Here is a 27671-nt window from a genome sequence, read left to right as displayed (position 1 = left end):
GGCATTGATAGAGAAATCTGATATATCATCCTATCAAAAATGATAGGATAATAGTTGTTGCACCTCATGATAGATGGTGCAATGAAGAACAAGAGATGAAGCTGGCAATCCATTCACAAAGGGCACGAGGAAGACCATAAGATGTTAACTTATTGAGAAGGTCTCAGTGTGATACGTGATCATATGTCTTACAAATATCAAGAGCAACTACATGAGTTTCTCCAAATCTTTCTATGACCTGTGTCCAAAAGTGGTTAATGTTAGCAGACAGATATACTGTAGAATGAGAATGGCAGAAACCATATTGATGGTCACTAACTAAATAATGGATCCCCAGGTAGTGAAGAAGATTGTTGATGATGGCTTTCTCCATCACTTTCAAGAGTACTGACAAAAAAATGATAGGATGATAGTTGAATGGTGGAAGGCTGACTTTTACTTTCCTTTTTTTTAGGAAAAAGCTTGATGAAGGCTTGCTTCCATGCTGTTAGTAGGTACCAGATGAATATGATAGCAGCTTATTTAAGTAATATAGGATGGCTATTAATTCTGGGGCACAAATTTTATGCACAAATAGAGGGATTTGACATCTGGACTAGGAGACTTATTAGTGTCAAGATTGAAGATTTTTCTGATGTCCTTCTGGGCAGAGATTACAGGAAGCATGCGATGAGCAATTTGCAGTATCTCAGGTGGTAATTTGTCTTGGTCCTCTAAACAAGAGTTGAAGGAAAAGACTGAGGCCAAGAGGTCTGCCGTAACTTTATATGATGTTATCCTGGTACCATCCCATCAGTTGGAAACAGGAAAGGACAGAAGTTATGCGTGTGCCCAACAGCCTAGCAAAGGATCAGAAGGCTTGACTTCTAGTTTAGCAGGAAAAAGGTGAAATGCAAGATTATTGCATTTTGTGCTTATGAAGTGGATTAAATGATTTTTTTTTTTTGTTGCTTATTTGGGCTGTAGTGTAAGCTGAATGAGAAGCTTACACTATGGACCACAGAGGCATTTTTTTTAAAGAACCAGAGCTTAGATAGAGATCAGGGGTGTTGCAGTGGAGTGGGAACTGAATGTCCCTCATTCCAGTATGGATTATTTAGACTACTGGATTAGAGCAGGTGTTTGGATCATGAGAGTGGAAACGGTAATCTATGGAAAAGAGACATAGAAGCCCCAACGTCAGTGTCCTATGGCACCATTGTAGTGCCATAGGACACATGGTTGAGAGATCAATTTGTAGAAAAGGAGACATGAATAAGATTATGGTCAGAGTTGCCAGGAGGAGAGCAATTTATTTGGAGAGCTAATTAATTAAAGATCGAGAGTGTTGGAAGAATGATGATTATTGTCTTAGATTCTGGTTGCATTTCTGTAAGAGCATCACTGATAGCAAATTTTTGACTTTCCTTCTGAACTTGATCTATGAAGTTAGAGAAGGGGGGAGCCTGTTTGTGTTATGTGAACAGTAAAGTCTCCTAGGAAGTTGATCTCACAATTTGAGTAATTAGATGATGAAATCAACTTTTTTTTAAAGGTGGTCAGAAAGGGCATCATGGTTAGGCTAGAGCAGATCGAAAAGTGGGGATTCTAGATTTGATAGCTTTTGGCAAGGAAGATCTGATTTGAAAAAGTGCACATTTCTCCTTTTTTTTTGCAGAATGCATCAAGCAAGATGTACTTGGGATAGATGAGGTGGACTATAGTCGCAAAGGATGCTAATTGGGGTTTTGTTTGGATAGCAGATCTGGTTTATTGATGCCTGTAAGTGGTGGTGTATATCATAAATGTATGTGGTGAAATGTGGAAGTTTTTTGCAGAATGCATCAAGCAAGATGTACTTGGGATAGATGAGGTGGACTATAGTCGCAAAGGATGCTAATTGGGGTTTTGTTTGGATAGCAGATCTGGTTTATTGATGCCTGTAAGTGGTGGTGTATATCATAAATGTATGTGGTGAAATGTGGAAGTTTTTTGCAGAATGCATCAAGCAAGATGTACTTGGGATAGATGAGGTGGACTATAGTCGCAAAGGATGCTAATTGGGGTTTTGTTTGGATAGCAGATCTGGTTTATTGATGCCTGTAAGTGGTGGTGTATATCATAAATGTATGTGGTGAAATGTGGAAGTGGTTTTTATTGGATGAAAAGTGGTGTCATTTTAGCTTGTTTGGGTATATTTTAGTTATTTTTGCTTCTACTCTCCTGATCCACATGCATTCATGGTTGGATGGGTGCCTTTATTCTCCATTTTATTCAAAATCCTGATTCTTATCCATGCCTTGTTTTTCCAACAAGTGTGCCACAGCAGTCCAGTCTAAAATTTAATGTAGCATCACTAATTGGCTCAGTTGTGTATGACTATGTTGTTGAGTGTGTTTATTGTTTTGATATATTTATACTGTGTACAATAGATAAATTGTTATTCATGGTGCTGATGCAAATGAGAACAGTGGCAACCTAGACATTATTGTGCACAGGGTTTGATATGAAGGATTTTGTGAAATATAGGTGTGTGCTATTTCATTGCCAAGAGAAAATGGGTTGTGGTATGAGAGTAGCAATGGAGATAGTGTGTCATAGATGTTATACAGGCCAGATATGCAAGACTTGTTGGAAGCAAGAAAATGAAGTAGTGGAAGTTAGTGCTGATAGCCATGAAACCAAAAGTATTGGAGTGAATGGAGTTCTGGGTTTAAATGATGGTGAAAGAAATGTGAATGAGAATATAAATGAGGTAATTGGAAGTAGCAGTAAGATAGCGTATATAGAAGTTAAACCAACGAACTGTAAGATAGCAAGCATAATAGGTAGCAATGATGAAAGAGCAATCGACTTGGTAGAGATAGCAAAGAGCAGTGAGAAAATAACTCAGGGTATGAAAGCAGAGTTGGTGAAGATGAGGAAATTGCAAAGTGAAATGAGGAGATTAACAGGTATGTATGAAAAGGAGAGGAAGGCTGGAATGAAATAGGGTAGCATGAAAGCGGTATCCAATGATTCAAGAATGTCCATGTATGAGGATTTGATTATTAGAGGTGTGATAAATGAGAAGGTGCATAAGGTTTGTTTTCCATGGGGTAGGTTGACCAAAGTAATTGAAGCACTAGATATGAGAAAGAAGCAAGCAAGAGAGTTGATAGTAGGCACAAATTATCTGGACGACAACAAGAAGAATGTAAGGATAGATATCAGGAGGGTGCTGAGGAGAGTAAAAGATAACAGTGTGGTAAGAAAGGTGGTCAGCATGTTGCCCAGATATGATAGTGATGAGTTGAGATGCCAAGCAAGGATTATGAATGGGATGCTAGCAGAGATGTGTGAAGAGATAGGAATTAATTTTGTGAACGTGTGGAATGAATTTGAGGGGTGGAGTTGTATAAAAGAGATGGGTTGCATTTGAATGGATTTGGTGTGAGTCAGCTGGAGAAACTTGCTGCAAGTGAGTGGTGACAAGTGAATGGAATACCTGAGGAATCAAGAAGTGATGTGGAAGAGCAGGTGAGTAGGAGGGCTCTTGAATCCAGAGAAGAGTGAAGAGAATGAGAGAGAAGGAACACAAGACAAACAGGGGAAGGTTAGGTTAGGGTGGATACAGGAGCAGAGCTATGTGTGTGTATACAACATAGCATTGGGATGACCAGGGATGTGTGGTAAACAAACAGGTCTGAGGGGGGAAGTGTAAGATCAGTGATGATAGAGATGAGCAGCCAAGGGGAGGGTATGGAGGAGTAATATCTGAAGAGTGGGATTGGATAGGCTTATTTGGAACCAGAAATAATCTAGTATGTATGTATGTTTACAAATGCCAGAAGTATTCAAAATAAAGGAAATGAAATTATAGCACTAATAGAGTATATTGTTCAAAAATTGTGGGAATAAATGAGACATGGTTAAACAAGGATGATATTCTGACAGGAATAGAGATGGATGGATATGATGTTTTTTGTAAGGATAGGCAAGATGGAAGTTGCGGAAGAGTGTTATTGGTGGTAGCAGAGGGTTATCTCCAGGTAGAGATGAAAGGAGCAAATAGTGGCAGTCATTTTGAATCAGTATGGTGTGAGATAGAGATGAACAGAATGAAGTATCTCTTTGGGTGTTGCTGTAGACCTAGTAATGTGGAGGGCAGTGAGAAGGAAATGTATAAGCAGATCAGTCTACTTACTAAGAAAAGGGATGATCGTTAGGGGTGATTTTAATTATGATAATATAGACCAGAATGAAGAGACAGCATCTGGGAACAAAGAATGAATTTGTTTTGTATTTTGAGGAACAACTACCTTAGGCAGTACATAACAGAGGGTACACGTGGATCAAGGGTCTTGGATTTGGTTATCTCATCAGAGGATTTTATTGTAAATGAGGTATTGAATCCCCCCTCGATTTGGTGAATGACCATGAGGTGATTATTTGGGTGGTGGCCATTCATATGATGACTTCTGTGAGATAAGGCTGGTGATTATGAGAAGCTCAGAAGATAGCTTGCAGCTATGGAATGAAGAATTGGAAGGAAAGATCAGTGCTACTTGGGACCTGTTCAGGAATTGCCTTGCAGAGGCAATGTCTGAATGCATTCCAAAGGTCAAGAGGGCAAATAAGACAAATTTATCTATCCTCACAAAAAAACATATATCCATCCATCGTTATTCCTATCAGAATGTCATCCTTATCTAACCATGTCTCACTTATTCCCACAATTTTTGAATGATATACTCTATTAGTGTTATAATTTCATTTCCTTTATTTTGAATATTTCTGGCATTTATAAACATACTAGATTATTTCTGGTTCTGTAATAAGCCTACCCAATCCCCACTCCTCAGATATGACTTCTCCATACCCCCCCCCCCCCAAGTGCAACATGGATGAACAAAGAAGTGTAGCATGCAATTTGGAAAAAGGCAGTATGGAGGCAGCATAAGATGAGTGGTGATGATAGTTACACAAGGAGTACAAAGAGAGGTAATTCGTATGGTAAAGGTAGCAGAAGTCCAGTATGAACAGCAGTCAACTAATGAGTCCAAAAGGAATTCTTGAGAGATTTTTCAATAAGTGGCCAGTAAAAGAAAGAATGATTATGAAAAGATGATACTGGTTGTATAGGGCAGAATAATAACCACTGAGGAGGAAATAGTAACGATGTTGACTGAGTAGTTCATAAAGGTATTTCATCCTTGTGAAAGAAATATCATGCAGAACTTAAAAACAGTGGAAAGGGAGGAGGAGCCACTGATGGTGAATATGGAGGAGGTATATGAGGAAGCGAGTAATAAAGCCGGACTTGATGGCATATCACTGCATGTCCTGAGGGAATGACTTTGGAACTTGGGCAAGTCTTAGATTTGTCCAAGTTAGTTCCAAGGAGTCTTTGGAAGTCTTCCAAAGTCTTCCAATGGACAAATTGTTCCACTTCAAAAAAGGGGGGTAATAAGACTATGGCCTTCAGATTTATAAACCAATCTGTTTGTCTGGAGTTGTGGTGAAGGCATGTTAGAGAAGCTAGTGAGAACCAGGATTCAGAATTGGGTTTATGACTACATCCTGTTTAATCAATATCATGGGTTTGCTAAAGGAAGGTCATGTTTTAGCAATCTATTTACTTCTACAAACCCATGCTAACCATCCTATGTCTATCAAGCCAATCCTGTATTATATTCCTTAATCATTCTGTACTCCTCTTAATTACACCTGTAGATATATAGACTAGTCTCTAATTGGAACTATCTGCCCTAGCACCATCTTGTGCAATGGCACTATTTTGCCTTCTTTCCATTCCTCAGGGATCTTTTCTTTGTCAAGACTTGGTCAAAGGCACAGCCATCTTTTCTGCACATTCTCCTAAAAATGCATAATATGTAATCCATTAACATGTAGCCAACTTAACACTTAATATACTTTTGATTGTTTCATTTCTAGTTCGTGTAGCATTTCCCTCCCTTCTAGACATTGCACAGCATTATTTACACTAGTATAATGTACACTGACAAAGCTCATTAACTTTCTTCTCAAGAATCCTTCCATATAGTAGGATTCTTGAGATTTTTTTTTTTTTTGGTTTGACTAGTCAGTCTTCTCTAATTGCACTTTCTAGCTTGTATTTTATATTCTTCATGCATCTGATCACTAGATATCTTATATCTCCTTACTTTCAACCCCCCCCCCTACCCAAGTGCTTGTCTTATGTCACTGCCCATCCATTCCACTCCTATTCTTTTAATTTTCTCAACTCTTGGTGTACATCATTGTTAACCCTTCTCCCCCCCCCCCACAGTTCATCTCATGATATTGATATTAGATGACTACAGGATTTCTCATAGTCATCCACCTTATAGCTCCACAGATATACCCCTATGGTGACTAACCTTCTCTCAATTGATCATCTTCCAAGTCAATTTATAATCGCTCTGAACAGCCACTTGTTATATTGACACCTCATTCACAAACACATCCTGTGAGAACATCACCAAATTCAACACTCTGAAAACTTGTGTTGTTTCCCTCACATGCAGAAGAATTTCTGATGGAAGCAGTTATCCTTTAGAAACTACAAATTTATCCTCTGTTTTCATATATGCTCTCTGTTTTTCTTTTATGTGCTATCTCCTTCTCCTCATTTTGATAGCGTAATGTTTATAGAATTATTAGAATAGTAATTTAACAAGCATCTTAACTTTCAAGTGGGTTACATTAATTAAAATCTGTGTGTGTGTGTTGGATATTTTATTGGGGACATGCTAGTCTGGAGTATTAGACTGATGCTTCTGCAGTATTATATTCAGAATGATCTCTTGGTAAGAAAAATCTGTGCTCAAATTCATTAAAAAAAAATTCTGGGTTTCTTGAAGCAAAGCTCAGTTCACTAGTGATATGACTTTTTTTTTTCCAAAGAGAATTCCAGTTTTGTTACCACATTTAGATTAAAATCTACATGAAGTGCATATTTTAACACTAACTTCCTAGAACACATTGCATATATGTATCTACAACCTCTCTGGTCATTGTGAGGATTTATGTCTAGGGAAGCCCTTTCCAGCAGGTTGAGAAGAGCTATAATAGGATCACAGTACCTAGATTAGTTCTGAATATATGAAAGCTTGTACACTATGTAGTCATTAATAGAAGTGTCAGCTTAATGATTTTTGATTAGATTTCAAGAAGTGAATTCTTTTCCCAAAGAGTTGGGAAAAGAATTCCAACAATCTTATGTCTTCATTACAAAGGAACTGCAGTATTTGTAATTGTTGTTCAGTTATGATTTTTTTTTTTTCATTTCATCTTAATGAATTAGGATATTTAATATAGTATTTTATTCAAAAACTCAATGCATATTGTTCTGATTATTTTATGTTTTTCTGTAGATGGACAGTCTCTCTCTCTAGTAGAGCTGTCAGCAAGAGTGGTTGCTTGTTACATCCCATTTGAAGTTGTTGAGCATGTTTATCCACCAGTGCCTGAGCAGCTGCAACTCCGTATTGCCTTCTGGAGCTTTCCTGATAATGAAGAGGATATTAGGTGTTGATTTATTCTCTTAAATATGTATTTTGTTTTTTGTTTTTTAATATTATCTTTTGAATTTAATATTAAAATAATTCTGGTGGAAAGGCTTATACGTTGGCTATTCATAATTATTATTTTTCAGGAAATAACAGCATATACTAAATATTAATTATAATAACTTTAATTAATACTTTCGTATATTTTGGCAACGTTACATTGCCATCATCAGAGATTACAAAACAATTATGTGTATGCTTGCACTAGAGATGGGCAAATGAGACTGAAGAAAGGCAACCAAAGTTGGGACTAGCCATTTCATGTTGTTTGTCCAAGTGTAAACCAGAAAAGGCTGTGTAAATTAAACATGGTTTTAACCTCTCTACTGGCTGTGGTGGATGAAATAGTGAGACCCAATTGCACTTCTTATCAATGTTATTCAGTAGGTGTTATAGAATCGTATCCAGATTTTGCTGGACATCTGTAGACGTCCTGTCCGGTTGGGGTGTTAATTTCAGACCTCACTAAGCAAGATGATGGTGATGTCTCAGCAGGTAATGAGAATTATGTATTGCTGTTTTTTTTATTATTTTTTTATTATTTTTTTTTATTATTTTATTTTATTTTTTAATGTTTGTAAAACTTGAATTTTGCAAACTGGTAAAACAATGAGGTGATGTCAAAACACACTAATATATCAGTATAATTCACAATTATATTTTCAATGGAGCTTTTAAAATGGGAAGAATTTTTTATGTATGATGTATGACCAGTAAGGGGGAGGAGAGAGAAGAGATTTTGCTAACTGTTTGGATAATTTATAGCATGGAGAATCAGTGATATCTACTATGGGTTGTAGAAAGAAATTTGGTTTATGAATCTTAGGTAAGCCATATATCCAGGGGGATGGCAACTGAGGGGTTTGAGTTTTTTTGTGCTATCAGGAGGCCAGGAAGAAACTTTTTTTGAGTAGACTTTTTAATTTCTTGATTTGCGATTTTGTGGAATCGTAATCTAAATGTCTGTAGGTGAAGCAGTCTCTAAGAATGATATCCATTTTCTTGTTGTTATATCGTTATCTATGAGGATAACGATATAACGTTATCGGTGTAACGGCAAAATTGTGGCCTATGCTAACAGCAGCTTCGTTAAGCCTTTTTGATGACAAGTTAACTATAGTATGAAGAAATTGCACTTGAGAAATGGGTTTAGAATCTAAAAGTCTGCTGTACTTATTGATATGTTTATTTTTTATTTTCAGGAATTCTTTTTGAGCTGAAGCTTCTGAAATATTAACGAGAATAGAGTACAAGTCTGTATTGAGAATCGTTGACAGCTCAGACTGTAACAAGCTAATGGCTGTGTTGATAGTAGTAAGAACAGTGCATTTAGCTGTGATCTGTTCTCATAGCAGAGCAAGATACAGAGGTTTTTTTTTTTTTTTTGGATTTAAACTTAACTTTTAATTTAATGTAAGTGGGTAAAATTCCAGTATCCCAACATCTTTAAAGAAAGGCCATCTGGTTTAATTGTCTAGCCAATCAGTTCCAGCCTACCATATTGTTTTACCTTGCATACTGTATCTTCACTATGAATGATCAATACATGGAAGTAATAGGCCTTCAATCCGATGGATGGAATGTTGTGTCTGGAGTGACTCGTCTTCAGAGAGTTGAAGCCTCCTGAAAAGTACACAACAGGACCACATGTCAGTGACTACTGTACTTATTGCTACAATAAGTACAGTATTGCTACAATGGTACAATACTGAGGAGCAGAGTGACTATATGGCATCTGGTTAGTTCCATTGAGTCGATGGATGGAGAGGTCACTATCTTGAGCAGCTTGTGATGGACAAGACTCCTATGAGTTGAATTTGCAGATAGCTTCTGAGGATTTTCCATAAATGAGGTGAACTGTTATACCTGCAGTTGGTGAAAGTAAATGTGATTTGGACTTCTGAAGTGGGTAGGCATGTGGGAGCAAGAACCCTATATTATAAAAGAGACATATAGAGCTAGGCATCTTGAGAAAATACCATAGGAGAGAAAACTGAAGGCTAAAATGTGTAAGTTCTGTATGGGAAGCATTCAAGGGATGTCTAAATTAAATTAGTTTCCTGATATACGAGGGTGGTCTGAAAAGTTCTCGGCCTCGACAATAGATAGCAACACTATCTGCAAGATTTTTTTTTTTTTTAAGTTGGTACATCTGTCATAAGCATCCATATGAAATTGCAAGTCATTCTACCAAGTAGTTTGTTTTATACAGCTGTCTGAAGCAAAAGTGTTATATGTATCCCTTGAAATGGATAAAATTGATTATTGTGCAGTCATAAAATTCTTTGTAAAAGAAGGTTTAACGGCATAAGAAATTCATTCAAAGTTCATAAAAGTTTATGGACACTCTTCTCCTTCGTTTTCGAAGGAGAAGAGTTTAAACGTAGCCATACCAGCCTTGAAGATGATCCACGTGAAGGACGTCCAAAAAGTGTAACAGCACCAGAAATCATTGATCGAGTGTACGATATGGTATTGGATGACTGGCGAGTCAAAGTGCGTGAAATTGCTGAGATTATAGGCATTTCAAAAGAATGTGTAGGATATATTTTGCATGAAGAATTGCAAAATGAAAAAGCTTTGCGCAAGATGGATACCACGCTTGCTCACAGCAGATCAAAAATGCATTCACATGAAAATATCTGAACAGTGCTTGGAACGTTTTAACAAGAATAAAACTGATTTTGTGCATTGATTTCTTACTATGGATGAGACTTGGATTCACCATTACACATCAGAATCCAAACAGCAGTCAAAACAGTGGACAGAAGCTGGTTGTTCAGCATCAAAGAAGACAAAGTCACTTCCATCAGCAGGAAAGATCTATCTGTGTTTTGGGATGTTAAAAGGCATTTTGTTTATTCATTATCTTGAAAAGGGTAAAACAATAACTGGGGAATATTATTCTGATCTTTTAACCAGACTAGACAAAAAAATTTCTCACGAATTTTTTTGTCCCAAAACTGAAACTCTTCCTCGCTGATCAGCGTTTTTCTTCGCATCAAGAGATGATTGCAGCTGTAGAGGGGTATTTTGCAGATATTACTGAGAACCCTGTAGTGGTTCATGGGATAATGGTGCTGGAATAAATGTATTAGTCTTAAGGGGAGATTATGTTGAAAAATAAAAATAATTTTGAAATTATAAATTCGTTTTTTCATTGTTAGGCTGAGAAATTTTCAAACCACCCTCGTATATACTCTCAATAAGTGTACGGTGATGTGTATCTTGTACAGTACTACATGATTAAATTTACATTATTACTAATCTCCTGTAAACAATTTTTATCCAAATTAGTATACTGCTTGTCAGCACTACAATACTGTCATATATTTCTGTCTTTTATAAGGTACTTCTGACTGAATTAATCCACCTACATCTTGGTCTTTCTCTGGGACATTTTGTTACCATCTTGGTATCAAACACTTGTTTTGCTAACCTTTCCTCTCCCATTCTGTTTAAGTAACCATACCACCTTAGATTAGCTCTGTGTACACATTCCTGAATGACATTTTGGCAGTCTTAATTTTTAATGATATTGCCTCAAATGCCATCTGTTTACTGTCCTAATTTTTCTCAGAACTCTCATATCATGTTTATCTTTGATCTTTGATCAACTACTTTTATTTCTTACCCAACTCTCGGAACTATATAAGCTAAAATTGATATGAACACAGTCTTGTATACTGCTAATTGAGTGTTTTGACTAATTTCTCTCCTATTCCGTATAAATTTATTCAGTTGACCTTCTACTATACTAGCTTTGCAAATTTTGTTTATTTCCGTATTTAATTTGCCATCTTCACTGCACACTGTTGCCTAATGACAGAACTGTTTTATTTCTGTTGATTCTCCATTAAGGATTCTGTTGATATTCTTATGTTCCTTGCCAATTTTCATATTTTTTTTATTCCTGATTTTGATATTGTATTTATTACAGCAGGTATTCAGTTTAGTTCAAGAATCCTGCAGACTTGAAATTTATTTAAGAGTATAACATTTACATAAAGATTAACATCTCCAATTTTGTTATCAAGTTTAATACCACTTTATTTCATAACGTGATGATGAATAGTAGTGGAGGTAATGTGTACTCTTGCCTCATGCCTGATGCAACATGAAACATCTTCCTGCACTTCCTTGAGTTCTGACTGCTGACTTACAACTCAAATATTGACTATGTACTGTTGTACTGTTTGCTAAAAGTTCTATTTACACCATATAATTGCAGTGTTTTGAAAAGCTTTTCTCTTTGTACTTTCTCATATTCATTTTCCAGATGTACAAAAGATAAAATAGATCCTTGTTATATTCATATGAATTCTTAACTATTTGTCTTAAAGTAAAAATCTGATCTTGACAATCTGTTTGGCGTGAAGCCAGGTTCTTCTTATTCTAGTTTTCCTTCCACAATTTTCCTTAACCTTTTTCTTAAGTATGCTTGCATAAATCTTACTAGGAACAGTTAGTAGGGAAATTCTTCTTTTCTGTAATACTCACATTCAGTTTCATTTCCCTTTTTATATAGATGGATAATATTAACTTTACTGCAATCATCTGAAGTTTGGCCATCTGATCAAATCTTCTGAATTTTTGTAGTGTAGTCACTTTGTTTCTTTTGAAACTTTTCTACACACTTTTCAGTATGATATTCAATTTTATCTTACCTCAAAACTAAATGATCATTTCCTATTTTAAATTCTCTGTGTGCATGAAGTTATTGCTGTTTGTTGGTATTAGTAATGACTACTCCATGTCCTCCATATCCATCAGGTACTTACCATTATTATTAGCTTTGCTCTTTTCTCTCAATTTTTCTGAAATCTTTCTTTTTTTTTTTTTTTTTTGTAATCATTTACTACTCTGCTATTTAGATCTCCAACAAGGACCAATTTTTCCTTTTTCTTTTTTCTAACGTAACCTAACCTAATCCTCCACTTCTTCCTTAGCAGAACCTTCTGTGGACCAGCACAAATAAATCCCATTGTCTAATTCCCCATTCTGTTATTTGCCTCCATTACTCTGCTTGATATTGCTTGCAATTCATGATTATCCTTGTATTTGGTGTTAAATGCCATAGTTACATCTCTTTCCTAATCATTATTTCCTGAATATAACATGTTATGTTATATCAGCAGTGCCGATCATCCCTCTGCATTCCTTAAAAGGCTACATGGAGGTCTCCTCTAAATTATCTTATCTGTCTTTGGCCTATAAGCCACCTCTCATATAGTTTTAGCATTTTAAAAAGATTTTTTCAGATCTGCAAAACTATACAGATCTACAAAACTATACAGATCTCGGTTGCATTCCCATGATTTCAGCAATTTGTCTTAAAGTAAAAATCTTAACCAAGCAACCCCTATATGGGTTGCACCAAGCTTGTTTTTCCTCCACAGTTTTTCTCAGTCTCTTTTCAAGTATGATTGCATCAATCTTCCCCATATATAAAAAAAAATAGAATAAAACATTGTTTTATTTTCCTTTTTAATGATAAGGAAAGAAACTATACAAGCTCTCTTCCAGTTATTATTACAAGGGTATCTCTATGGAGTTGGAACACTCATCGTCAGAGACCAACACTAATCTTTATACACACAGTATCTATCCTTCTTCTCCTTAAACTCGTTCACTGTCAGGGCACTCACAACTCATTCCAGCAATCCATAATCACTTATAAGTTTCTATTGTGTCTCTCTTTTTCCACCTATTAACTAAACATCTTCTAGATGCTGAATTTGAGTTTGTTCTTGAACAAACTCAAGGTTCAAGCTTCGTTCCCGGACGAAAACAGTGGGGGCCTTGTTTAACTGGCCCATCTGGCATGAAATCTTATCATGTCGTACCATCATATATATTTGTGGTTTAAGCCAATAGGGACTATTATTTGGTTGGCTGTGTCCCAAGTTGTCAGTCCATCCTTGTTTGTTCACTACCCCGTTGATAACTGACGTGTTACACCATGTGAAAGTGAGGACTGGACATGAGGTCAGAAACCATAGTTATTTCTCTGCAATTCCTTAAAAGTGATGTGGAAGTCTCCTCCCAGTCATTTGGCTTTGACTGTTAAGTGGCCTGGTTTGTTATCCAGTAAATAGAAATATTTAGTTTAATTAAATTGGAATCATCCAGTTTGAATGCGAACCTGGTTGGTCAGGTGGTCGATCTGCACCCTTGGGTGGAGAACAGATATGCTCTCGAGCCATAAGGGTGCAGATTCGAATCCTGTCATGGGCATGGATGTTTGTGATGTTCTTCATTCATTCATACATATTCATACATACAGATATAATATACAGCATACCAAGATGGACTGTGTCACCATGGGAGAAGTAGGGGAAGAGACCTTCCACAGCAGTGAGAGAAAGAGAGGTCAGAGGCTTATCTCATACTAATACAGTTTGAATAAACAAATAAATTCAATCGAATAAATACAAAAAACACAATCATTCAGGATCAAATATAATATTAAATGGCTGAACATGTTAATGTTTGTAGATCCTTCCAGCATGTATTACCTGAAGTCCTTGTCACTATTTCATCTATAAAGTAGAATTTGCAGATGAAAATTTACAAATTTAGATTTATTTAAATTTTGTTTATTAAAAAAAGAAAAAAAAAGATGAATATGGTATTTGAGTTTCTAGACTATTATAATTACATTTTATTTTATTACTAGCTACAATGATAAATGTAAAAAACCTCTTTTAGCCATAATGACAAAGCTTCCATTTCAGGAGAGCTATCTTGGTTGCTGCTACATCTAAACCTCCAATCCATAAAGGGTTTTTTATTGTGTAGTATGAGAAAATAAATTCCCAGCTTCAGTATACTATGAAGTTTCTGTTACTTTTGATTCTACTTATTTTTTTTAAAAGCAATTTCTTATTTAAAGATATATCATGCCTAAGAGTATTTGTTGAAGATAAATACAGTGTGCAAAAATTATATGTACATCATTTTCAAATATTGTGCATCAGTGGCAAACTACATGAATTAGCAGGATTTATTACTTTTATGTCAAATGGCTGACTGTAATTTTATACGTCATTGGAAATGAGACATGGTTTAGAGTTCTATTCTGTCATAGTTACATGGTGATCAGCATTCATTATTAAAAAATTATGGAAATAACTTTCATGTTATAGAAAAACTTCAGTTTAATATAAACCAAAATAATCACCGGATGTTTTGCCTTCATATTAAGGTTATCATCTAGAGCATACACATACACTGCTTGGAAAGAAGTCAGTGGATACCATAGTGTGAAGAACAACAGCCATGGTGCCCACCTTAATAAGATGTAGGACCTACTTCACTGTGATGACTGCAGCAATCCTACTGGGCATATTCTCCACCTACGTAGAATAGCGATCAGTGGGAATTTTGGGGGTGAATGTCCCTTGACCACACCCAATGTTCCAGTTTATCTGACATATGTTCAGTAGCGTTGAAATTAGGGCTCTGTGGAGGCATCAAAGGTGGTGACATTTATGTCCACAAAGCACGCAGTTACAGCAGCATCCTTATGAGATGATATGTTGTCTTGCGGAAAGAGACAAAGGTCAGTTCCATAGAAACGCCACAAAGTAGGAAGTATTGTATTGTCCAGAATGTTCAGATACTTCTTGGAGTTCAGTGTTTGTGACATCATGGTCTGAGGACAAACAGGACCATACAATCACAATGCCACCACCAAATTTCATAGATGGAGTTACGTACTCTAGTAAGAGATGTCCAACGGGTCTCCGCCACACCTGTCCATCTGAACAATAGCGGGTTTAGCATGATTCATGGCTCCATCACATCCCACTGTACATGCTCTTTGCACCACTACCACTCAAGACAACTCTGCATGTTGGTTTGAGTAATATGGGGGCTGGCATATTGTGGTCCTACCATGGAAACTCATGTTGTGAGCCTTGGTTCTGAATGCTTTTGTGCAGATTTGTGTTCGAGTCAATGCTCAGAACTCTGCATTTAACATGTTGGCTGAATGGCAATTTTTACATATCGTCCTTCATAGCATCCTACAGTCTCGGTGAGCGTGGCGGGTCGTCCACTGTGGGTAGCACGTGCAGTTGACTCTGTGCACTTCCATGTCAGTATGGTGTTATTGATTGTTGACCTGGGTTGGCCCAATTTGTCAACAGTTTGCTAAACAGATAAGCCTGTAATATGGCATCCTATCACAATGCCTCTTTCAAACTCCATCAGTTTCCTTCACACAGCCATTTCACCTGGGTACAGTTGCACTCAGGGCCGGCGGAGACGGGTATGCGGTGCATGCAGGTGCCACTACGAAGGGGGCACCACCGCCGGAGCATGGTTCATAAGTTCATTTTTAAGAAACTAATTTTTATCATAAAAACAAAAAAGTCTTTGAATGATCAATATTAGAATAAATAAGGCCAGATACACCGAATAAAAATTAAAAAAAAAAAATGTATATTTCAGCCTCTTTGATTAGCCGGGGCTGTTTACAATTTTGCAGTGAGAGCAGGCTAAATGCTTGCCTGCAGAATGTTGTGTCTACTGCAGTCTATCTAAAGTGAAACGGTGAACAGTTTTTATGTGCGGAAACAAATTCTCGTACAAAACATTTGTTGCTAGTTAACCAGTCATATGACATGCATCTCAGTAGGCTACTGACAGTAGTGCAGTGGGGACTATTATTTCGTCTCTGTGTCGTGTTGTGTAATAATTTCTTGTGGGTATAAAATAGAAATGGAATCAAAAATTAAAAAAAAAAGTTATCTGGTGCACAAAATCATAAGCATTATGCTGCGAAAGAAGCAGATATTAAGAAACAAACTGGGGCTCTTAATAAATTTGTTAAAATATTAAAACATTCTGATGCAGATTGTAACTAACTTGATACATCAGAAATCAGAGTTGAAGAACTATGCACATCATCCAGTTTGCATGAAAGTACATTGAACAAGATAACAAGATGCATGATTTAAGTGAAAAAACAGTTAGGAGAAGATTTAGTTGTAGTTAACCACGAAACTAACACATTGTTAGTCTCTGTAAATTTGGAAGATCCAGGTGAATGGAGAAATATTGATGAAAAATTACGAGGTGTTTTAATTGAAATGGGGCCTGTTCAAAAGAAAAATATAATATATCCCAGAGATACATATGGTCATAAATTTGGCGACACGTATTATAATAGAAAAATGGAAAACGGGGAGCTCGTGCCAAGAACATGGCTCATTTATTCCGAAACTTTTAAATTCTGTTTTTGACTTTTGATGCAAACCTTTCACACCTACTGAATCAAGCAGTCTTGTAGAAAGTTATACTGATTGGAGAAATGTAAGTACAACTTTGCATAGACATGAGACTAGTATAACTCACATGAAAAATTTCTTAAAATGGAATAAAAATTTAAAAAACAAAACTACTATTGATTGCCAGACTCAAAGCATGTATGAAATGGAAAAGAAACATTGGACGAGTGTTTTAGAACGCTTGATTAAAATTAAAATTCCTTGGTAGCCAAAATTTAGCTTTTCGCAGATCATCTGATAAACTCTATTTTTTAAAATTAGTCGAACTGTTTGCGAAGTTTGATCCCGTTATGGAAAATCATGTTGAAAGAGCCCTACAACGAAACAATAGAGTACACTATTTGAATAAAGACAGTCAAAATGAAATATTGGAAACTTTAAGTAATGCAATCAGGGATACAATTTTATTATCAATTTGAAAATCTAAACATATTATTCCATAATTTTAGACTGCACACCTGATGCAAGTAAAACAGAACAAACGTTTCCTGTGAAACAAAGTGAATTGTTTCACAGGAAACAATTCACTTTGTTTCCTGTGAAAATGGAATTGTCAAGATCAGGGAAAGCTTTTTAGGTTTTGCAGATATATCAGATTCCACAGGACGTGGTTTATGTGCAGCAATAATGGAACGACTGGAAAAATGGAACATTCCCATTGAAGACGTGAGGTCATATGTATGACAATGGGGCAAATATGAAAGGGGAAAAAAATATGGACTCCAAAATTTGCTTTTGAACAAAAATCCTTGAGTTTTTTACGTGCCATGTGCTGCTCATACTCTAAATTTAATCATTAACGATGCATCCAAAATGAATGCAGATACAGTTAGTTAGTTTCTTTGCAATTATTCAAGAAATATACAATTTCTTTTCTTTCTCTTACAAACATTGGGCAATCCTTTTAAAGTTCATAAAAAAAATTAACATTGAAACAGCCATCAGAAACGCGATGGGAAAGAAAAATTAATGCAATCCGCCTTCTACGATATCAGTTAGGAAAAATTTATGATGCACTTTTTGAAATTTTAAATAATGAAAATTTTAATAATGAAACTCAGCATGAAGCACAAACATTATGTGCTAAAATAAAGGACTACAAATTTATTTGCTCTCTTATAACTTGGCATGATTTACTTAACAGAATAAACCCTGTGAGTAAAATGCTTCAAGACAAAAATATGAACGTTACGCTTGCTTTAGAATCTATCGAAAACTTAAAAATATTCTTACAGGAGTATCGATCAGATACAAATTTTAAAGAAGTTCTAAAAGTGGCAAAATAACTGAGTGAAGAGGTGGATGGAGAACAAGAATTTAAATCTGTTACGGAAGTTCGACGACGAAAGAAGACACGACAATTTGACTATGAGCATCATGACGAAACGCTAGAAGATAAATTTAAAGTGAATGTGTTTTATACACTTCTAGACGTTGCAATGTGTTCGTTAATAGAACGTTTTGAACAACTAAAAACATATAATTTCAATTTCTAGTGTAGATTACTACAAATTAATAACGAAGATTTACGAAAAAATTGTGACGATTTAGAGATTCTCTTGAAGGACTGTGACAATAAAGACGTAATGCAATAGAACTATATGACGAGTTATGTGCTTTCCGGGATGTTTTTCGGAAGGATAATTTAAATATTCAAAAGCCCCTTTCGATATTCTTAATTTTATTGTGTCCAATAATTTATCTTTCCCTAACTTTTCAATTGCTTTAAGAAAACTATTAACCTTATCTGTTAGTGTAGCAAGCGGTGAACATCCCTTTTCCAAGTTGAAATTGGTTAAAACCTATTTCATAAATTTCTTGAAATTTTTTATTTAATAAAAAATTTCAAGTATATTTATGTAATTTAATTTATTTTCTGTTATTCCTTAAAGATATTATGTTTTGAATACTTATATTAAATGTTCTAATTATTTCTGAATTCTTTTCTTATTTTCTCATCTATCTTGAGTTTCTTTTATTTTCCTAAAAGATAGTTCCACTTATATAAAAATTATTAAAAAATTTTTACAAGTTACTAAGAATTTAGTAACTTGTAAAATGCAAGAATTTTTTAAACTTTAGTTCAAATAAATTTTAACTTTAATTAAAATTCATTTTAATTTTGTTAGTGATTCGGGTCGTTGATAAGGCTATAATCCCTGTATCATTATATTTAACGATTAAAGTGAAGTGGCTTTATCAAAATTTGCTTTAACTTTTGAGAATTTTTTGAATATACGGGTTTTTAACGAATATCCTGCCTAGTCAACACCCCAGGTTCGTTACATTTAGCGAACCAACGTGTGGCTGTTCTGTCCAAATTTATTTAAGAAATTTCAAATAATTTAAATTTTTATTATCGTAAAAGAACCACACACACTCCCAGATCGTTACAGGGTCGCTTAGATAGAAATTGCATGCAGGCAGCAAAGACCCTAGTGCCAGCTCTGCTTGCACTGACTTGGTAGCATCATATTATATCAATTTATACCAGCTACAAACATCTGACTTGTTACATGGCATGATGCATCTTGTCCATGGTGGTGTCTGTTGACTTCTTTCCCATATATGCATTACTTATATATGAGACAAAGGTCAGTTCCATAGAAACGCCACAAAGTAGGAAGCATTGCATTGGAGTTCAGTGTTTGTGGTTGAACTATGGGTTATACTATACGTTGATCAGCCAACCTCTCGTATATGGGCCTAACATTTTAAAAAAATATATAAAAACAAAAAAAAAGCCAGTGTATATACAAAGGAACAAGCTACATTACAATCAACAGGTAATGGAACAAAAAAAAAAAAAAAAAAAAAAAATGGAAACATTAAGCTATCGGATTGAGTTATTGGTAGTTGCACATCTACGATGCACCAAACACAGATACAGTTGATATGTAAATGCACTCCTGATATTTCTAAGGATGTGTGTATAAATGCAAATGGACCAAGATTTTTATGAACCAAGAGAGGACCTCAGTGACTTTGAAAGGGGTGTGATTGTTGGAGCCATGCTGGCAGGTGTATCAGTACCAGAAAAGCTGAAATTACACATATTAGTTGAGGAAGTCTCTAAGGTTGTCAGCATGGCAGTCAACAATGCAAACATCAGTGAAATGCAATAGTGGACGAAAGTGCTTACTGCAATAGAGGGATGTTCAAACATTAGTGCACTGTACTACAAAAATAGACAGGATTCTGCTGAGCAGTTCTGTGAAAAATTCAAAACCTGTTGTGAGAAACTCATTTTAACAAAAACTCTGCACCAGAAACTACACAGAGTTAGATATCACAGTTGGATTGCCTTGCACAAGCCTTTGATCACTCCTGTCGCTGCACGTTGCAAAGATCACAGACAATGGACTACACAACAGCGGAGGGATGTGATATAGTCTGATGAATCCACATTTACACTTTTTGCTGCAACTGACAAATATATGTGTGTGATGTCATCCGAAGGAAGCTTACCAGCCATAATGCTTATTTTCAACTGTGAAAGGTTTTGGTGGTTCTGTAATGGTCTGGGGCACATTCTCATGGCATGGGTCCAGTTGTTGTATTGGAAGATAAAGTGGATGCTTCATGTCATCATTCAGTCATAAGTGATCATTTTCATGCTATGTTGACACACTCTTTGTCTATGCAGCCAGCCACATTTCAATAGGATAATGCTTCCATTCATTGAGCAAATATGGTCACCCAGTGGCTTGCGGAAAATGACAGTGAGGTGTCCTGTCTGCTATGGCCATCCCAATTACCAGACTTAAATCGTATGTTACATTTTGGAGTGAGCTCCCAACGTTTCTGACCTCCAAAGAACAAAGACGAATTCATTCAGTTTCTGTCAATGAATGGTGTAAAATTCCTCCTGTTTGGTTCCAAACACTGATAGTGTCTCTCCCTGAAAGAATACATGCTGTATTAGATGACCACAGTAGACCAAAACCATATTAATCAAAATGTGTCACTCTCCATTTTTTTGTCCATTACCTGTACATACTGTATTTACTCGAATATAACTCGCACTTTTTCCCTTTTGGGAAAAAAGTGTGAGTTAAAATTAAAAATTTAAAGTGCAAGTTATTAAAAAATTGTGGTGCGAGATATATGCAGGGATTTTCGAAAACTAAAGTTTTCAGGAAAAAAACCGAAAATGGAAATGACTTACCAAGAATCTCCTATTTGCTATTGCTACTTCCAACCTTGATAGCTGTTTCCTTGTCAAAGTCATCTACCCAAATAGCATCATCTTCTCTCCCATCCAGGGCATTTCTGACAATCATTTCCAAAGATCTCAAAATTAGTTGCACAACAGTTCTAATGATGGTCTCTTAATCTTCCCTCCGGCTACCATCCATTCTGTGTACAATGTTCGTATGTAGTCCTTGAATGGTTTGTTGACCGATATATCCAAGGACCATAGACAAGGTGTAAGACCACCAGGAATAATGGCCACATCGGCCCTCATATTTGAAAGTTGTTTTATTATTTCAGGTCCTAAGTGTCCATGGAATCTATTCTACACGAGGAGAGTAGGGCATTGAAATAAGGCCCCTCGCTGTTTGCCACAAACTGTTCTGATCCAATCTCGAACCTATCCATCCATCCATCCATCCTTTTTCTTGGACTCTTACGTGACTTCCAGGAGGAAATTTCCCCTTCGGCATTGTTTTCTTTTGAATATTACATATGGAGGCAACTTTCTTCCATCTATCTGCAGTAATTGCGAGCATGATCATGAATCACTGTTTTTCACTTCCAGTTGTGCGTATTTTCACTTTTTTCACCGTTTTCTATTGTTGTTGGTGTGGCATGTTGAAATTGAGGGGTGTTTGATTGGCTATTTGTGATAACATATAGTTATTGCTCTTCCTAAGTTGAATCACATAATGAAAATCCATCAATCTATCCTCGAAATCTTACGGCATTCTTTGGCAAATGGATGTCTTTCTACGAAGGGAAAGACGATTCTTCTTTATGAATCTTGTTATCCAATCTGGGCTAACTTTCAGATCTGTGCAATTGATGCCTCATTTTGTAGCTAACTCACATGCTTTAAAATATTACGTTTTGTGTGAAACACAGAAACCATCTTTATGCAAATCTAGCACATATTCAAGTAATTCTTCCTCCAGTTCAGGAAACTTTCTGCTTTTAAGTCCTCTGAATGCTTTTCTTGATTTATCGGTGCTTTCTAATGCAAGTTTCTGTTTACATCAATATCTCACATTAAACTCAGTTACTGTAAATTCATGGCCTGCTGCTTGATTGCCATGTTTTTTTGCAAAATCCATAACTTTGAGTTTAAAACCAGCATTGTAACTTGAACATTACTCCATATTTCAAGCAAAAATAACCAGTAATTTTCATGACTTGAGATACATAATGAACAGTCCTTCACTAATGACTAATGAGAAGTGAAAGCAGAGCACGAAACAGACAGCAATGGTAAGCCAGTAGAGATAGAGCAGCTATGAAGACGTGCATATGATTGGTGCAGTATTAACAAAAGATCACGTGACTCAATGACAAAGACAGGCCAACAGTTGTCAAGTTGAAATACCGATTCTCTTCAGCCAAATTTCATAATATCTGAAACTGCCATAACAATGTTCACTGTATATTTCTTAGTTTTAGCATGTTCATGTTGGTGTGGTGTTTGTCTGTTTATTGTTCCGACAGGACTTCTCATTACTGTTTGTGTATATCGCTTCTGCATCATGTGGGCAGGCTCAGCTCACACAAAGTTTCAACCCTTCAGTTGAATTTTATTGCTGGTTTTTTGCGTGCTGCTTCCTCATCGGGCTGGCAGGTGGACTCACACACACATTAACGGCATGTTAGTTTCAATTGTCAGTAGAATTTTATTTGAAGTCTTAATGACATCGAAAATTTCAAATGCAATCGAACAAATATTTATTTCACATAATTGAAAATTTGGACAATAGTTTTTAGTTAGATACTGTGTTTGGCATTACAACATATGGATTTTGCTTGAGTCTATGCAGCATAGTTTCTTGGGGGGGGAGGGCATGTGATTCATCAGTTAGTGCCGTTTTTATCTCAGTTGTCTCTAATTGTGCTATTTGGTGACAGATATATCACACAGACTGTAAATGTCTCTGTACCTTATTCAGTGATACAGTAAAAGTACTTGTTTTTCTTGCATCTGCAGTACAGCTGCTGTTGGGGAGGGCGTGTTGTTTACATCAGGAAGTGAGTTACTCGCCCCGACATAAATGTGTTTAAACTTTTTTTGTGTGCAAGGTATATGTGAAACTTCTTAATTTCTTTTTTTGTAAAATAAAATCAGGTGTGCGAGTTTATGTGCAAGGGAGAGTTATATTCGAGTAAATACAATATATACATAACTGTTAACACTACTGGCCTGATGTTTGGTGGAAAAAAAAAAAAAACTTACTATATCAATGCTAGAGTCCTCTTATTTGGTTATATTAAGCTCAGTGAGGGTGAAATTATTGCTTAGAGTCTTAAAATGAGGGTTTGCTCTGCCGAATGTGTGCATTCCAAGTTCTTGGAATTTTTATGCTACTATTATTGTTTAGATTAGGATGGTTGATCAAAATTTCACTCACTTTCTTGAATTTGTGTTCAGACCAGGTTTTTGTATGATCTAAAGAACAGGCACCTTTCCAATCAGTTTGGTGTAAGGTGTTTAAGATCATGGTCCGAGAGGCCAGCTTTACCAAAATTGTTAAATTTGTCATTGTGTTCATTTTTACAGATTGGAACTGTTTATTCAATTTCACCAATATAAGATAAGTTACAGTACAGTGAATTTCTTATACCACAGAGTGGGCCCGGGGGGGGGGGGTTGAAATCCTTGGAATAGTTGAATATGTTTTTTAATTTTATAGATGGTTTAAAAGTAGCATTAAGATTGTAATAGTATAAAATACTATTTATTTTATCTGATAACCCTTTAATGTATCTCATAGCTGTGGTTTTACTCTAATCTACAGGATGATCAAAATGAAAGTATTCCTGTTTTAAGGTCTTGTTGAGTGCCTTTCTAATGATCTAAATGCTGTGAAACTTTGCAGTAATACATTGTGCATCGTACGGAAGTGATTTTCTTTCATTCTGGTTGTTAATACTGCTACAGGTATTAATGAGATGCAGCTCACTTCTACCTGAACGAGGTTACGAATACCCAAATTACCAGGTATAGGCTACACAAAATCTGCATGCAATCCAACAAATTCCTTTGCATTCACCCAAAATTACTGTCTGGTGTGCATTTACAACTTTGTTTATCATTGGACCACTCTTCTTTGAGGACATTCACCTGTCAGTCCTGTGACCTGCTCAGTTACTGTGGAGAGGTATCACAATATCAAAAACAATTTTCTTGCACCACAACTACAACAACACCTGTGCATGGATTCAGTAATTTTCAGGATGGGGCCTCTCCACACATTGATTGATCCATACAGAAGGTTCTTCGAGATCATTCCACAGAAACCAGAGTGATCAGCCATGCATTTCTCACTGCAGCTGCCTCGTTTACCCGATCTGATCCCCTGTTACTTCTGGCTCTGAGGATTTCTCAGTTTATCAGGATCATTCTGATAACTTGTCAGCACTAAAAGACAGTGTAACGCAGCATGTGCACAACATTAATCCTGACCAGCTGTGTCCTGCCATTCAACCCGCTGTGCACAAAGGATGCAGTTTGTGGCATGCCGGGAAGGGCAGCAGCACATAATGGAAGTAAATAAAAATGTACTATTCATGTTTGTGTTGTTTTCTCCTTCTTACACACACACACACACACACACACACACACACACACACACACACACACACAGAAAAATTACTACACCTACATTCTCTAGATCATAGTGTCTGCTGGTGGTGATGTTTGGAACTACTTTTCTTCCCTCAGATATTGCTTCCACATGATGCACAATGCATTTCTGCAAAGTTTTGCAGCATTTGGATCACTTGTGCTCCACAAGGCCTTTAAACAGGGATACTTTAATTTTGATCATCCTGTGTATTATTTGCATTTTTTGGTGAAATTTTATGAAGAATTTTATTGATGGTATTTTTGCTATAGCCATTCCTTATAAATGTGTTGCTAATAAATTATAATTCTTGTTTAAGAGCTTGTTCATTTAAAGCAGATTATTCTAGCTTAATGACTCCAAGTTTTTGTGAATGGTGGTGGTAAGAGTTAGCATAGGCCAAGATGCATAGCCTTATGGTAGACAGTGAAGAATAGATTGCCTGAAGGAAGATGTGTGACCCATGTATCCAGGAAAGGAAGTGAGTTTTGAATTTCAATGGTAAATTGTATGCGCTCATGTTGTTTGTTCAGTTGGCTGAGTAACTTGTGAGTAAAAACTGAAAAATGTTCAGTTGGGTGGAGTTGGGGATAGTGGCAAATCCATGGCTACATTTTTTTTTTTTTTTTTTTTTTTTTTTGTAGGTAAAAATTATTTTGCTATACAAAGTAACCGAATGTTGTACGTTGGCGAGAGAGCCATAATATCAGGCAGAAATTGGTTCTGTAAGAAAAAAATTGTCACTCATTGGGACTTTTGTGAAAAAAGCAGATACTGACTAATATAAATCATCTTTTGCTGAGCGTTATGTTTTTAATTTTGTTTATGAATTGTATATTCTTTCTATAGGAGGAGGAATGACTTACCGACTCCTTTAATGTCGATGCTGATTTCATGGTAATAATTAGGGCTATCTTCAACCATCAGCATGAATCTGAATGTTAACTTTGGGGGAACCATATAAATTCTGGGAGAGCAAGTGTAATATGGTAATTAATAGTGTCTGATGGCCAAGAACTGATAGAATTATGTAATTTGGCATTTTTCTGCTTAATCCTGTTTGTTGATAAGGGAACTATAATCCAATAGTTCACTTATCAACTTGTGAACTATTGGATTATAGTTCACAAGTTGATAAGTGCTGCTATCAGAGACTAATTGATTCATTTGATGAAAGTAAGTAGATCTGTTTAAGTCAACCATAGCATTAGCTTTGTCAGACTTTGTTATTATTATTATTATTATTATTATTCAGGCCTCCAAGGAGTCAAAAGACTCATTGAGGGAGGTCCTTTCTAAGACATAAAGTCTGTCAAGACTCATCGAGGGGAGGTCCCCCCCTGAGAAACACAAAGTTTATCATACCACTCCTTAAACCCACTGACCGTTCTCGCTCCCACCACTCCATCAGGCAATGCATTCCACGGCTCAACCACCCTCCACACAAAGAAACCACTCCTTACCCTCTTGCTCACAGTTTCCTTTCGTAACTTCCAGGGATGGCCTCTTGTCATCACTCCTTCCCGCTGATCAACCAAGTGAAAGAACTCCCCAGTGTCAACCCTGTAACCACCTCTCAACAGTTTAAAAGTCTCAATCATATCACCTCTCCTTCTTCTATCCACCAAACTCTGCAGTCCACATTCTCTCAGCCGATCCTCATAACTATCCTTGTACAGTCCTGAAACCATCTTTGTCATCCGTCTTTGTATCCTTTCCACAGTTAATTTATCCCCTTCAAATCCTGGGGACCAAATCTGAGAACAATAGTCCATAATTATATCTATAATGTTTAATATTTATTATTTATATTGTTATATAAATTTTTAAATATTAAATTTTAAATGTTAAAAGTTATATAAACTTTTAATATTTATATTGTTATAATTATATCTTTATTAACTTTTAATGACTTACAGCTGCTAGTTCTGGTTTGGTGACATTGTCGTATATGGTGTTCATATTATTCAAAACATTACTGGTTTCTAAACAGATTTTATCATCTATGTTGTATGGAAGAAATTTGATGCTTCTTTCAAATGTGGTATATAATCCAGTTCATTAACAGTTCTAGGTGCTACTGAGAAGATTATGCATTTATTAAGTAGCAAAAGTTCACCATTATTTAGGGTGTGACTAGATAGATAGGTTGATCACACAGCCATTACTTACATGAGGTTGGTTGTTCCTCATCTCTCTTGTTTGTGATTGGCTGCTGCTAGAGTGACATGTCAGAAGAGAGAAATCCTTACTGGTTAAATTTGTATGATTGCCATTCAAATTTTGCTGTTATTTTAATATATGAAATTTAGTTATAAATTTTTCTGTGTTACTTTATTATTATTGGTGACACCTCCAAGGATTCTGGAGACTCATCACGGAAGGACACCTACTGTACAACTCTCTGTCTCCACCACTACACCAAACCTCTACTACCAGTCATCTACATCAACGCCATCTATTGCCCACCACCATCACAACTAGTATTTTTTGTGAGTAAATTGCATGTGTTCTGAAGGGATGATTTGTTTGTATGCTGGATGAAAAACCAGAGTTTCTGGGAGAAAAATCCCTGTTACCTCCGTATGAGATCAGCTAATTCACCTTCGTTTGAAAAAAAAAAAAGTCCATATAAAGATTCCTCCCATCACAACAATAATCGAACTTAGGCCTTTTTTCTAATCTTTTGAGAATATGTTTATCTGAGTTATTAGTGATCCTTTCAAGCACATTCCAAATATCAGGATTAATATAAGTAGAGAGTTGATTAAGTGGAGAGGCCAGTGCTAGGTTTTTGCAGGCAGTTTAAATTTGCTCCCTAAGTATTGCTTTCTCTGTGAAGGTATAGAGACAGTCTATCCTTCATTGTCTACCATAAGTCTACACACACACACACACTGGTCAGTATATACATGTTAACTCTTACCACTACCTTAATCCAAATCCTGCAAAATTTTGCAGAAATACATTGTGCATCATGCAGAAGCAATATCTGAGGGGAAAAAGTAGTT

The 27671-nt window shown here is 36.1% G+C and overlaps 1 protein-coding gene across 1 annotated transcript in view; it reads left to right on the top strand.

Annotated features, from left to right (window-relative positions):
• Positions 1 to 27671, top strand: part of Dora (zinc finger SWIM domain-containing dorado) — a 495561-nt gene that overhangs the window by 38789 nt on the left and 429101 nt on the right. Inside the window, exon 2 of the mRNA XM_090399467.1 lies at positions 7359 to 7512. Within this exon, the coding sequence (XP_090255593.1) occupies positions 7359 to 7512 (154 nt within the window). The remainder of the gene's footprint in view (positions 1 to 7358; positions 7513 to 27671) is intronic.

Source organism: Typopeltis vanoorti, chromosome 1 (genome assembly GCF_054136105.1).
Source record: "Typopeltis vanoorti isolate ZY-2024b chromosome 1, IOZ_Tvanoo_1.0, whole genome shotgun sequence".
Taxonomy (NCBI): domain Eukaryota; kingdom Metazoa; phylum Arthropoda; class Arachnida; order Uropygi; family Thelyphonidae; genus Typopeltis; species Typopeltis vanoorti.
Note: the sequence above shows the minus strand (reverse complement) of the source record. Positions and strands in the feature narration are given on the sequence as shown.